This window comes from Dendropsophus ebraccatus, chromosome 9 (genome assembly GCF_027789765.1).
Source record: "Dendropsophus ebraccatus isolate aDenEbr1 chromosome 9, aDenEbr1.pat, whole genome shotgun sequence".
Lineage (NCBI taxonomy): Eukaryota > Metazoa > Chordata > Amphibia > Anura > Hylidae > Dendropsophus > Dendropsophus ebraccatus.
The window spans coordinates 17767750-17781506 of record NC_091462.1 but is presented as its reverse complement, the minus strand read 5'-3'; the positions used below and the strand labels follow the sequence as shown (position 1 = coordinate 17781506).

General features: G+C 41.2%; 1 protein-coding gene across 1 annotated transcript in view; it reads right to left on the bottom strand.

Annotated features, from left to right (window-relative positions):
- The window catches only part of ARHGAP15 (Rho GTPase activating protein 15), a 454227-nt gene that overhangs the window by 370290 nt on the left and 70180 nt on the right, over window positions 1-13757 (bottom strand). Inside the window, exons 4-6 of the mRNA XM_069985075.1 lie at window positions 12124-12192; window positions 5451-5515; window positions 1349-1433 (exon numbers count right to left, since the gene is read on the bottom strand). Of these exons, the coding sequence (XP_069841176.1) occupies window positions 1349-1433; window positions 5451-5515; window positions 12124-12192 (219 nt within the window). The remainder of the gene's footprint in view (window positions 1-1348; window positions 1434-5450; window positions 5516-12123; window positions 12193-13757) is intronic.

The following is a 13757-nucleotide window of genomic DNA, read 5'->3' as shown; positions in this document are numbered from 1 at the left end:
TCGGCGAACATGAACCAATCAGAATCTTTTTTTTTAATGTTTGTTCCTAGGATCCGAACAGAACATCAGGATGTTCGCTCATCACTATCCATGGCTCACATTCTCTTTCCAGCTGCCACTATGGTGCTGACCCTGGTCTGGTCCCGTAGGGTATACATGCACTGTCCCAGCATGCTAACTCCTAATCTGTACCTCCTTATCTGAGCCTTCCATCAAACACCCTTGCTCCCCTCCTGTCTATATATATATATATATATTTTTTTTATATGTTTTTATTGCATTTCATAACATAAAGACAATATACAATGATGGGTAGGGTAGAGTAGGTAGGGGATAAGTGGAATGGGGAGGTGAGGAGGGGGCAACAGGAATAGGTGTGTGTGGGGGGGCAGAGGTTGTCGAAGAGTAGGAACATCAACCAATTACACAGTTACACAGTACATAGTTATGAAACAATGACATTAAAATGTGAGAGATATAAGCCGGTCTTTGTACATTGTGAAAAAAGTTGTAGTAAACTCTCCCCCCTGACAGGCTGGTGGCCGGAGGTCGCACATAGCAACGGCCAGCCTGCTCGAGGGGGCCCTTTAACCAGTGGGCCCGGTGCACGTGCACCTTTTGCCCTCTGGTTAAAGCGGCCCTGCCTGTTGGTGAGGCCTGAGAACTGGATTTGAGAAGCACTTCTCTAAACAGCCGGCTGGGTTACACAAACAATCACTTAAACATTCCTATGGGCTTTTAAAGGGGTTATTCTGGCTTTAAAAAAAAAAGACCGGAGCTGAAATTTAATACCACACACAACCTGGGGACAGGGGTGGCACTGTTTTTGCAAGTAAGTAGCTGTGATTTTTCCTTGAAACCCATTTAAACTTCTCTTTATTGCCTGCACATTTCTTGTTTTCAGAGAGCAATATGCAGTCAAGAACAATGATTTTATTGGCTGCAAGATTCAATCAGCTAATAAACCACCATTTTCTTTCTTGTCAGCTGATCGCTGGCCCTTTCACATGGGACAAAGCCCCACCAGTTGTCTAGCACAGTCGGTTCATTGCCAGTGCCCAATTACAAGTTGCACTTGAAATATTTATATATGTAACCATTGTACAACTGCCCAGAATTATTATTTATATTTTATATAGCAAATTATGAGGTGCAACCAGGGTTGCGATAAGGTCACGAAACACAAATCATGTCACCATTTCTCTTTACAGGAGTAATAAGTAGAAGTAATGTGGTAGAGAGTAAACATTGTGTGACCCCCCCCCCCTCGTCATAAAAATGTTTTGTCATAACAACATAGACAACATACACATTCACACATGATGGAGGAAAGTCAATGTGCACTGACCAAATTTGCTGTCAGCTCCTTGGCGTCCTTATAGAACTCCAACCTCTCTGCTGAGAGTACAGCATATGTCGTAGTCCAGTTTTTCCTTTGATTTAAAGAGAAGGTTAAGTCTTAAAAGGGTTTGATAGGTTCAGTTTTTATTAAAGATACAAAAAAGTCATTGTAAAGGTTATGTACGTAAGTGTATGTAGGTGTACGTATGTGTGTGTGTGTGTATTTATGCATTTAGGTGTACGTAGGTGTGTGTGTGTGTGTGTGTGTGTATATATATGCATATGTATGTATGTATGTATGTAGGTGTAGGTGCATGTATATGTGCATGTGTATATATGTATATGTAGCTGTGTGTATGTATGTATATGTATGTATATGTAGGTGTATGTATGTGTATGTATTTATGCATTTAGGTGTACGTAGGTGTGTGTATTTATGTATGTATGTATGTGTATATGTAGGTGTGTGTATATATGTAGATGCAGGTGCATGTATATATGCATGTGTATGTATGTATGTATGTATGTATGCATGCGTATATATGTATATGTAGCTGTGTGTATGTATGTGTATATGCATGTATATGTAGGTGTATGTATGTGTATGTAGATGTATGTATGCATGTATGTATGTATGTGTATGTATATGTAGGTGTGTGTATGTATGTGTATGTATGCATATGTATGTATGTATTTATGTAGGTGTATGCTGGTGTGTATGTATGTATGTATGTATGTATGTAGATGTGTGTATGCATGTATGTATGTAAGTATGTATGCATGTGTATGTAGGTAAATGTATGCATGTGTATGTATGTAGGCTTATGCATGTAGGTGTATGTATGTATGTATGTGTATGTAGGTGTGTGTGTGTATGTATGTATGTATGTATGTAGGTATATGTATGCATGTGTATGTAGGTGTATGTATGCATGTGTATATATGTATGCATGTGTATGTAGGTGTATATATGTATGCATGTGTATGTATGCAAATGTATGTAGGTGTATGTATGAATGTATGTATGTAGGTGTATGTATGCATGCGTATGTATGTATCTAGGTATATGAATGCATGTGTATTTAGGTGTATGTATGTAGGTATATGTATGAATGTGTATGTAGGTGTATGTATAAATGTGTATGTAGGTGTATGTATAAATCTGTATGTAGGTGTATGTAGGTATATGTATGCATGTGTATGTATGTAGGTGTATGCAGTTGTATAATGTGAACATATCATTGTATCTCAATCCTGGTGATTCATATGGCATGGAGTAATAAGGAAAACAGGCACTTAGGAAATAAAACAATATCTGTAATAGATAATTTATATTTATCAATACTCTGTAACTATTTCCCTATAAAACAAACACAATTTGCATGGAATAGAATAGATGATATGAGGGAAGTAGAATGGAGGAAATGATAACTGGTGTATAGAAGGAGTAAATGAAGAGAAGCATAAAGAGACAGGATAATATAATGTGACAACAGGAGGACAGGTGAAAGCTGCTACCTGAGGGGGAATGTGCTTAGTGTATGAGAAAGAAATAATCAGCCGCTGTACAGCAAGGACAAACTAGTAAAGACACAGAACACACGAGATGGTAACAGCTTGTGAGCTCAGTAACAGCATACAGTGTAGTCATGGAGGATGGCTCGGCTCTTACAGGGCATGTCACTCCTGGAACATTATTGTACAAGTCACCTATAGATAGCCTATAGGTAAGTCAAACAATAAGATGGGTATCTTTGTAAATACAATACATTAAAGCATTTATCCAATTTGAAAAGTACAGCACTCTGCTCTGTCGGTGGCTCCATAGAGAATAAATAGAGCCGAGGGACACCCGCCGACTGGTGGCTTTCCTCATAACAACAAAGTCAGGGCCTCGATACATGGATCCTCGGGGGGGGGGTCCCCTGTCCCCTGTCCCCTGTCGCCTATCCTTGTTCTGATCCTGACCTACATCCTGTATTATACTCCAGAGCTGCACTCACTATTCTGCTGCTTCATTGAATAGCGGCCGCAGAGAACCTGTCAGTACCACGGCCGGTGTCATACAATGTGTGAACATAGCCTTATACTCCAGAGCTTCACTCACTATTCTGCTGGTGGGGTCACTGTGTAAATTACATTACTGATCCTGTACTGATCCTGAGTTACATCCTGTATTATACTGCAGAGCTGCACTCACTATTCTGCTGGTGAGGTGACTGTGTACATACATGACATTACTGATCCTGTATTGATCCTGAGTTACATCCTGTATTATACTCCAGAGCTGCATTCACTATTCTGCTTGTGGAGTCACTGTTTACATGGTTTAAGGTGGGTAGATAGATACATATATGGGGCAGGTAGCTAGGATAACCTTATACACCAGACTGATGACTACTTGGGGCCTGAGACTGTTCCCGATCCCGTCTATCCAGACGCTAAGACATCATCTGGAGTCTGTAAGGTAACGTATTCCTTCCTCATTCTCCTCTTTCTAGTCTTATGAAGTCATTTATATCAGGTAGTTTCTTTTCTTGCCCTCTGTGATGAGGGTCATTCCATCACCCGCCCGGCTCCGCAGCAACTACTGTACCAAAATGAGATCATTTGCATTATTTTGCATAATGACATGGAGTCAATTTATGAGGCAGCATTACGATATCAGAAATGTTATGTCATTGCATCTAATATGGGGAAATTGAGTCATTATGCAAACATTATGCAAATCGCCCCTTTTTTTTGTCTCTTAACTACAACCTTTGATAGATCAGCTCCAAGGTGCACTGTCCATAATGTATACTGGAGGCCGATTATAACCGGGAATGAATCAGTATAACGGTATTTATGGCCGCCATCGGTAATTACTCGCCTTTTAAATCATCTTTAATAATTGATATCACGTTTATTATATTCCTTTTAAGGATTTCAAGGAATGAAATTAACCATTAAAAAATCAAGAAAATGCTCTATTTACATTATACCGTTATAGTCGCTTAGAGGACCTGTCATTTCTTATGTGTGTGACATATGGTTTACTGTATATAAGCTGCACAATTGAAAGGAGGTGGATACATCTCGTGCATAAAATAACTTAAAGGGGTACTCCGGCAAAAATCTTTTTCTTCCAAATCAACTGGTTTCTGAAAGTTACATAGGTTTGTAATTTACTTCTGTTTAAAAATCTCAAGTCTTCCAGTACTTATCAGCTGCTGTCTGTCCTGCAGGAAGTGGTGTATTCTCTCCAGTCCGACACTGTGCTCTCTGCTGCCACCTCTGTCCATGTCAGGAACTGTCCAGAGCAGGAGAAGTTTTCTATGATTTTGCTGCTGCTCTGGAAAGTTTCTGACATGGACAGAGGTGGCAGCAGAGAGCACTGTGCCAAATTGGAAAGAATACACCACTTCCTGCAGGACATACAGCAGCTGATGAGTGCTTGAAGACTTGAGATCTTTACATAACCGGAGTACCCCTTTAATGATGCCCAGTTGTCCCTAATTAAGTGAGTGGAGCCTAACCTCCCCAATGTCTTATACACTGCACACAAATAAAATAGGGTATTCTGCTCCCAATATTGCTATAGCATACCTTCACCAGCATGGAGACATTATAGAGCAGTACTAAGCAGTGTAAGCCGTGGATTCAACCCTAGAGTAAGATACAATCCTCAATAAAAGTTCATGCAGTTTCTCTACAGCACTTACATAGCTTACTCCAGCATTCTCTTCCCTTCTCATAAACTTATATGTACAGCATGTAATCTGATCCCTCAGAGAGCTGAGTGTGTCTCCTCTCTCAAGACTGGTTAGAGCTATTTTTCAGCATGAATGATGCAGTAAGGAGAAAGGAGGGATCATGAATGGAGCCTGATATAAGGACAAACAGGCAGTTTTTCTATGCTAAGATACAATACAAAGGTTCTTATAGTCACTAAAAGTTTTAATTCCAAACTGATTTTTCTTTGTGCGTTTCAGACAAAATCGAACTCATATTGAATCGATTTGCTCATCTCTGTCCTCAAGAAATGTAATGGAAGAAGAGTAAGAATGGAGAGATCTGTAGGTGATGAAAGTTCTAGGTTACTATACGGAATTGGGATCAGCCATTACCTTAATTTCTTTCCTTTGTCTGATATTTTGGTTTTATTTAAAATTCCTTCTTTGTTCTGATTTACCTGTTAATGCAAGAAACATTCATTACTATAACCACACCTGAAAATAATATATATTTCATTTTTTTTAACATGTTACACATACCACTCATGTAGGACATATTATCCACACACACACACACACACACACACTCCTATAGGACACTTTATCCAACTTCCCTATGGAATAAAATGTCCACCTCTCCTCTAGGATACATTGTCCACCTCTCTGCTAGGACACAATGTATACCTCAGCTTTAGGGTACAATGTCCTTCTCTAATCTAGTAGACATCATTCACCATTTGTGTTGTACATGATGTCCACTTCTGCTCTAGGACAAATTGTTTGTCACTCTTTTAGGACACAATACTCACCTTTGCTCTAGGACGCGTTATCCACCACTTTAGGCTATGTTCACACTACGTAAGAGACCGGCCGTTCCGTGACCCCGGCCGGGTCACGGAACGGCCAGTCTCTGGCCGGATCATCTCGGCCGGTACTCGGCCTGTCAGTTATTTGCGGTGCTGCATAGATTTCGGCCGGAGCGTATACGATGTGTTAACGCTCCGGCCGGGATCCCATTGAATGTAAGGTTATGTTCCACCCCGCAAAACTACGGCCGTAGTTTTACGTAGTGTGAACATAGCCTTAGGATACAATGTCCACCTCCCCTCTAGAAAACAACATCAACCACTCCTCTAGGATACATTGTCCACCTCTCCATTAGGATACAATGTCCTTCTTCCCTTTAGGATACAATGTCCTCCTCTCCTCTAGGATACAATGTCCTCCTCTCCTCTATGATACAATGTCATCCTCTCCTCTAGGATACAATGTCCTCCTCTCCCCTAGGATACAATGTCCTCCTCTCCCCTAGGCTACAACTACCAGCTCTCCTCTAGATCACAACGTCCACCTCTACTCTAGGACACACTATCCACCTCTTCCTTAGGATACACTGTCCACCTCTCCATTAGGATACAAAGTCCTTCTCCCCTTTAGGATACAATGTCCTCCTCTCCTCTGGGATACAACTACCAGCTCTCCTCTAGATCACAACGTCCACCTCTACTCTAGGACACACTATCCACCTCTTCCTTAGGACACAATGTCCACCTCTTCCTTAGGACACACTATCCACCTCTTCCTTAGGACACACTATCCACCTCTTCCTTAGGACACACCAACCACCTCTTCCTTAGGACACACCAATCACCTCTTCCTTAGGACACACTATCCACCTCTTCCTTAGGACACACCAACCACCTCTTCCTTAGGACACACCAACCACCTCTTCCTTAGGACACACCAACCACCTCTTCCTTAGGACACACCATCTACCTCTTCCTTAGGACACACCATCCACCTCTTCCTTAGGACACACCATCTACCTCTTCCTTAGGACACAATGTCCACCTCTCGGTTAGGATACAATATCCTTCTCCCCTTTAGGATAAAATGTCCTCCTCTCCTCTAGGATACAATGTCCACCTCTCTAGGATACAATGTCCTCCTCTCCTCTAGGATACAATGTCCTCCTCTCCTCTAGGATACAATGTCCACCTCTCTAGAATACAATGTCCTCCTCTCCTCTAGGATACAATGTCCTCCTCTCCTCTAGGATACAATGTCCTCCTCTCCTCTAGGATACAATGTCCTCCTCTCTTCTAGGATACAATGTCCACTTCTCTAGGATACAATGTCCTCCTCTCCTGTAGGATACAACATCCACCCCTCCTCTAGGATACAACGTCCAGCTCTCCTCTAGGTCACAACATCCACCTCTCCTCTAGGACCTATTGCCCATGTCTCCCCTAGGTCCTTAACCACCACACACCTTTATACTGGCACATCCGTACTTTTATACCCTGCAAACTACCGTGACATTATTATAGCCAAGTAACCAGCTGTAGTTACTGATTCCCGCAGTGATTCGTAGGCAACAAACTCCTGGCAAGAACAAACTAACAATGTTCTCTATTAGAGTTGCAAAATAACTACTAAATACTTTTATTTCTGCTGAGCCGCCCGGAGATACATTCGCACTTTCCACAGAGCACAGTTCATGTCTTGTTCCCCTTTATTAGAATCTAAAAATGTATCAAAATAGCCTGGCAGAGCTTCATTAGACAGATGCCGGGATTGTCAGTAATCTGCACATGTTCTGCAGAGCTTCCTTTTTTTGTGTAGCATTCAACCTGCCTGGAAGAATCTGCATCATTTCTTTAAATTGTTGCCCTACTTGCATCTTTCCAGCTGAGGGAAGGTTAAAAAAAAATAACCAGGAAAATCTCCTTAAGGCGACCTGATATGTTTCACTGAAACAATTAGATACAAAGAATAAACAGTCAAATTGTTTCTAGTAATCTGAGAACCGCTCCGGAATTCATTTGTATAATTACAGTAAAGTTATCTCTGAATATTTTATTAACCAGGCATTTAATTTTTTTTTAATAGATGTAGCAGAGCTGAATTTGTCATTGAATCAATTTTTTTACAGCACGGTATGGCTATGTTCACACAACGTCCAAAAAATTGAAAAGGCACCCGATTTTCATATTTAAAATAACGTCCATTTTTGCCTAGATTTAACTGACAGCAATGGCAATGCTTTGAAGTCAATGGGAAGACAGACGTCTAATGCGCACAATGTATTGAATAACAGACGTTTTTGTCGCGGGCGTCAAAATAATGAACAGGATCATTATTTTCGGACGTCTTTTGGAAACAGCGGACGTTTTTCTTTTCCCCCCATTCTTTCTCCGTTTTTACTATTAAATTCAATTTATTAGACAAATATGGCATTATCTGCATTCAAAAAGACTTTCCCCAGGTCCCCCCTCTCCTCTCTCTCATTCACTGCTCATTATCAGGAAATCTCAGCTCTTTTACAGTCGAGCCCTGTGTAATCTATGGAGAGGGGAGGGGGGAGGAGGGAGATTAGTCGCCAGCAGAGATCAAAGGATTACACAGTAGGACCTGTGTGAAATCCAGTATTCAGAGGTCAGAGAGGTCAGTGCTGATGTCAGAGACGATAGTCCAGTGATGTAGCTGTAATTTAAGTCTTTGTTGTCCTGTTTTGGTGACTGATCTCCCTCCGCCCCTCCCGTCTCCATAGAAAACCATGAAGACAGGGGGAGAGCTTCAAACTGCTTTTTCATAATAAAAATGCATTTCGGCTAATAAACCCAATTACAAAGTTTCTTACAATCACCTGTACTATTGATTTCTGCAAAAAAAAAAATAAAAAAATTAAACAACAGTGATACTTTAAAATCATCAATTGAAGTATGGAACGTTAAAGTGTTTAAGTTACTTAAAGGGATAGTCTCATTGGATAAAGTTATTCATCTAGTATAGAGGTCGACTAGCTGATCGGTGGTGTTTCAACCTCTGGGGCTCCCCATGATCGCGGGAAAAGGGGGCCCTAGTCTCACCTTAGAAGGGAGCAATATGTTGCATATCCGTGCTGCTACCCTATTAATTCTTATGCGAGCCGCAGAAACATCTGAGAAAAGAATTTGGCTGTTTTTGGCAACGCTCGTAGCAAATAGATGGAGCGATGGGGCTCATACTTGACCTGCAGCTCCATTTTAACAAAAGATTGGGGTTCATGTTCTCAAGATATGGGGCGGGGGCTTCGGCAGTTAGACCTCCCCCCTGTCAGCTGGTACTACCCCTTTAACACCACTCGGTTGAGGCAGTAAAAACCTACTTAAATCTGTCCTTGGATAAGTTAGTTCACTGAGGGATCATGTTACAGAGTGGAAAGAGTAATGAAGAGAAGGGAAGGTAGTTGGAGATAGACGGAAATAGAGAGAAACTGTGAAATGTTCCAGCAGCTTGAAGTGAGTGTTTTGTCTCATCACAGTGCTAGATTTACAGCTTATATTGCTTGGTACTGGTCTATAATGTCCTTCATTGTGCTGTTATTTCTGAGGGTGTCATATGTGCTGTCCCACTATGGGTGTTTCTCCTATTCACACCCTTTGTAAAAGTCTGTACTTTTGTGTGGTCTTGTTGCAGCTGCAGTATTACTAAATATGACCACTAGATGTTACTGTATTGTATAACTAAAGTATGGAAGCTGTACCAGATTCTTTTGGTCAGTAGGATCTTTCCTTTTTTCTGTCCTATCACCATTCTCCTTTCCACTCTTCTATTGCACTCTTTCCACCCAACCACAGCGCATCTTACACGCTGGGTAGGAAGTTAGTCCCTTGGGTGAAAGAGGAGTCTTAGCTGAGCTTCGGTGGAGAAAGGACGCAGCTCAGATAGCTCTCCACCGTGGTTCTACCTGGGCCCTGGCCCTCTGCCAGGTCCCTTAACAGTTGTAGTCTTAGTTAGTACCCCGCATGGGTAGGACACAGGACAGAGCCTGCTTACAAACCTCTTTCTTAAACCATTAAACACGCTGTGTGATGCCCTGCTAAACCCTTCCAGAGACGACTATCAACAGATCACCTCAACCCACACTGAGGACTTGGAGTAACTACAGTGCAGGACAGTATCCCTAAAAGAGCCAAAGAGCTAGGAACTGATCCGGGTGGAGCAAAGTTACTGAAAGTCTATAGACTCCATCTCGCAGCGCGGGTGTACTCAGAAAATTCTGACCATTCCGCTCATCACAAGTAACAGGGTCTGGGGCCTGTGTCACCCATTGATACAGTTCCGCCAAAGCTAGTGGGCATAAGGTGGTGTGAAGACTATAGGAAAGGTCAAAACGCAGGCAGGGGTTGTTTCTTCTTCCCCTTCTTCTTCTTCTACAAGTATTCTTCTATGCACTACAACCTCCCGGCAGAGCACATTACTACTTGGGTTGAGACTCTCACGGCACTCTCCTCTCTACTACACTACCTCAGTACAACCTTATCCATTCTACTACATCCTACTCAGCACTTATCACACAGATCTGGTGGTTCTATGTTCGAGTATTTATTGCAACTGTATCAAGTGTATATCAAGATTCGTTGTATTCCCTGCTGCACATAAACAAGTAATAAACCAAGTCAACATTATCACCTGAGTCTGTGATTACTGGCTACCACCTGCACAGCACTTACACTGCAACCTAGGGACATTTCTCCTATTTGTGGGTGGCGGGTCCTAACACTATTCGGGAGGGTTATTACACCGCTCTGGCCACCTGTGACTACACTATCCCAAGGGACCCTGCAGCAACCCGACAGGACACAGACCACAGGGGAAAAGGGTACCGGCCTTACACTTTAAAAGCAGGCCCTACCAACACACCTGTGTGCCCACCAGGCACTGGCGTCACGTGACAAAACCCTAAGGCTCGGCGGTATCTTGGCCATCCACCATAGAAGTGGAGTCAAACTTCCATCTAGCAAGTGACCGGCCGTCCCACCGCTACAACATCATCCGGGGGCTCACCACACATAGAGATACAGGGGAGCAGGATCCCATATTCTATATGTGTGCAGTGTAAAGGCTATCCTCCTGCCTCTGAGGCTGGGCCATAGAAATATAGAGGACATAAGGAGTTCAGGAGAGACTGAACATAGAGATTGGGGCTACGTTTACACTACGTAAGTTTCCGGCCGTAGCGCGTTCCGTGAATAAGCGGCCGGAAACTTACGTAGTTTGCGTACAATGGAAAGTATACGATCTACGTGCGCACAGTTCACACTACGTACGAACTTACGCCCGTATGCGGCGCCGTAAAAAATGAACCAGACCATTGTTTCCGGACGGAAATGCTGTAACTTACGCCCGTAGCGTAACATGCGGTCCCGTACGTAGTGGTGATTTCTTCATTTTGCCAGCTTTTTGTTCCGATCCAAATGGATCTGTAAAAGACCGCTGTTAGATCGCTACGAAGAGCGCTCGGGAAGCGTAAGTACACTACGGGCGTAAGTTCGCGGTCCGTACGTATCCGGCCGCAACTTGCGTAAAGTCCCGGCCGGAGTTTCATACGTATATGTCCGGCCGCGAATAATAGTGTGAACCTAGCCTAAATCTGCAAAAGGGAAAACTGGTTTTATATATATATATATATATATATATATATATATATATATATACAGTATATATATATATATATATATATATATATATATATATATATATATACAGTATATATATATATATATACAGGATCTCCTCTCCTTTGTATATAGAGCTTGGGGGACATCATAGATATTAGGCCCCACTATAGGTTTACTAGACACTGAACATAGAGATTGAATCTACAAAGGAGAAAACTGACGATAAATGAGTTCATATACAGTATATTTAATATAGAGATACAGAAGAACAGGATCTCCTTTCCTTTATGCATAGTGCTTGGGGACAGCATTGCTGTCAGTCTCAACTATTAGTTCTGAGACAACTGAAAAATAGGGGTGTAATGTGCAAAGGGGAAAACTGGTGAAAAATGATGTAAGATATATAATGGCAGAAACTAGTGCCAATCCTTATGTCCAGAACAGTTTACCCTGAAAAGTCCAGAGAGCGTCATTCTTCCTTTAATGATCGCGAGGGGCCATTTATAATCAACAGTAAATAGCAGCGTAATCAGATTCTATTAATAATAATTATAACAACATCAATAGCACAGCCAAGTAACACATTCAGATCGCTGAACTCATTAGCATTAAACACTTACTAGAAGACCTTTCTGGATGAGGCTGTCAGTCACATAGTGTTGAGAGTGATTCCTTCGATGACGAGAGATCTGAAAAAGAGGATGAATATAAAAAAAAAATAGTTTTAAGCAACAAAGAAAAACATTAATTAACCAATGCAAGAAGCTAAAACTTTTCCAATTAATGTCCAACCACAAACTCGAAATTCATTAGGCTCTTTCCTTCTCCTGCTGCTAATTGACCCTATAGGCAGTGACCATTACAAGCAGCCAACCTGTTATTTATCATCGGAGCTCATACCCAGACCTTCTCTATCACAACCCTGTCCACAGGTCCACCAGGCTCTGTTCTCAGGTCCCCAGTAATCTTCTGCCTGCAGTTGTCTGGACTCAATTCATTAATTAAAAGAAATTAAAAAGGAAAACATTATGTATGGCTGGGGTATGTATGAGGGGAATGGAGAATACAGTAATGAGTAAGATAGGGAACAAACAGGCCGAGAAACATGAGGAAAACTCATTAATGTTAAAAAGAGAGAGATAGATAGATATGAGATAGATAGATATGAGATAGATAGATAGATAGATAGATAGATAGATAGATAGAAGATAGATAGATAGATAGATAGATAGATAGATAGATAGATAGATAGGAGATAGATAGATAGATAGATAGATAGGAGATAGATAGATAGATAGATAGATAGATAGAAGATAGATAGATAGATAGATAGATAGAAGATAGATAGATAGATAGATAGATAGATAGATAGATAGATAGATAGATAGATAGGAGATAGATAGATAGATAGATAATAGATAGATAGATAGATAGATAGATAGATAGGTAGATAGATAGATAGATAGATAGGAGATAGATAGATAGATAGATAGATAGATAGATAGATAGGAGAGAGATAGATAGATATATGTAGAAATCCCTGCAGCACTCCGGATTAGCAAAAATAAACGTGGTTTATTGCATAGTGTAACAGCACAAAATAGTCAAAAGCGACGTTTCGACGACCTCCGCTTGAAAAAGACGACGGAGGTCGTTGAAACGTCGCTTTTGACTATTTTGTGCTGTTACACTATGCAATAAACCACGTTTATTTTTGCTAATCCGGAGTGCTGCAGGGATTTCTACATATATTCAAGTTGAAACCGTGGTCTCGGCCACCCGCTGGCACCCACCTCGTGATATACGGTAGTGCAGCTCCAATATACAAGTTTTCTAGATAGATAGATAGATAGATAGATAGATAGATAGATAGGAGATAGATAGATAGATAGATAGATAGATAGATAGATAATAGATAGATAGATAGGAGATAGATAGATAATGATAGATAGATAGATAGATAGATAGATAGATAGATAGATAGATAGATAGATAGATAGATAGATAGATAGACACACAAACAGACAGACAGCTGACTAGTATTATATCAACCAAAATAAAAGCTGCCTAACTTACAATGAATCAGAGTAGCTTTCAGGTTCCAAATTGCTGACACTGTTAGATAGCTATTAGGTCATGGGGACTCATGTTTCCTTAAAGGAGAGCCTTAAAGGAGAACTCCAGGAAATGTAAAAAATTATGGAGGGCAGGGGGTGGTGGGAACATATCAATCAAAGGATACTTACCAGTCCCA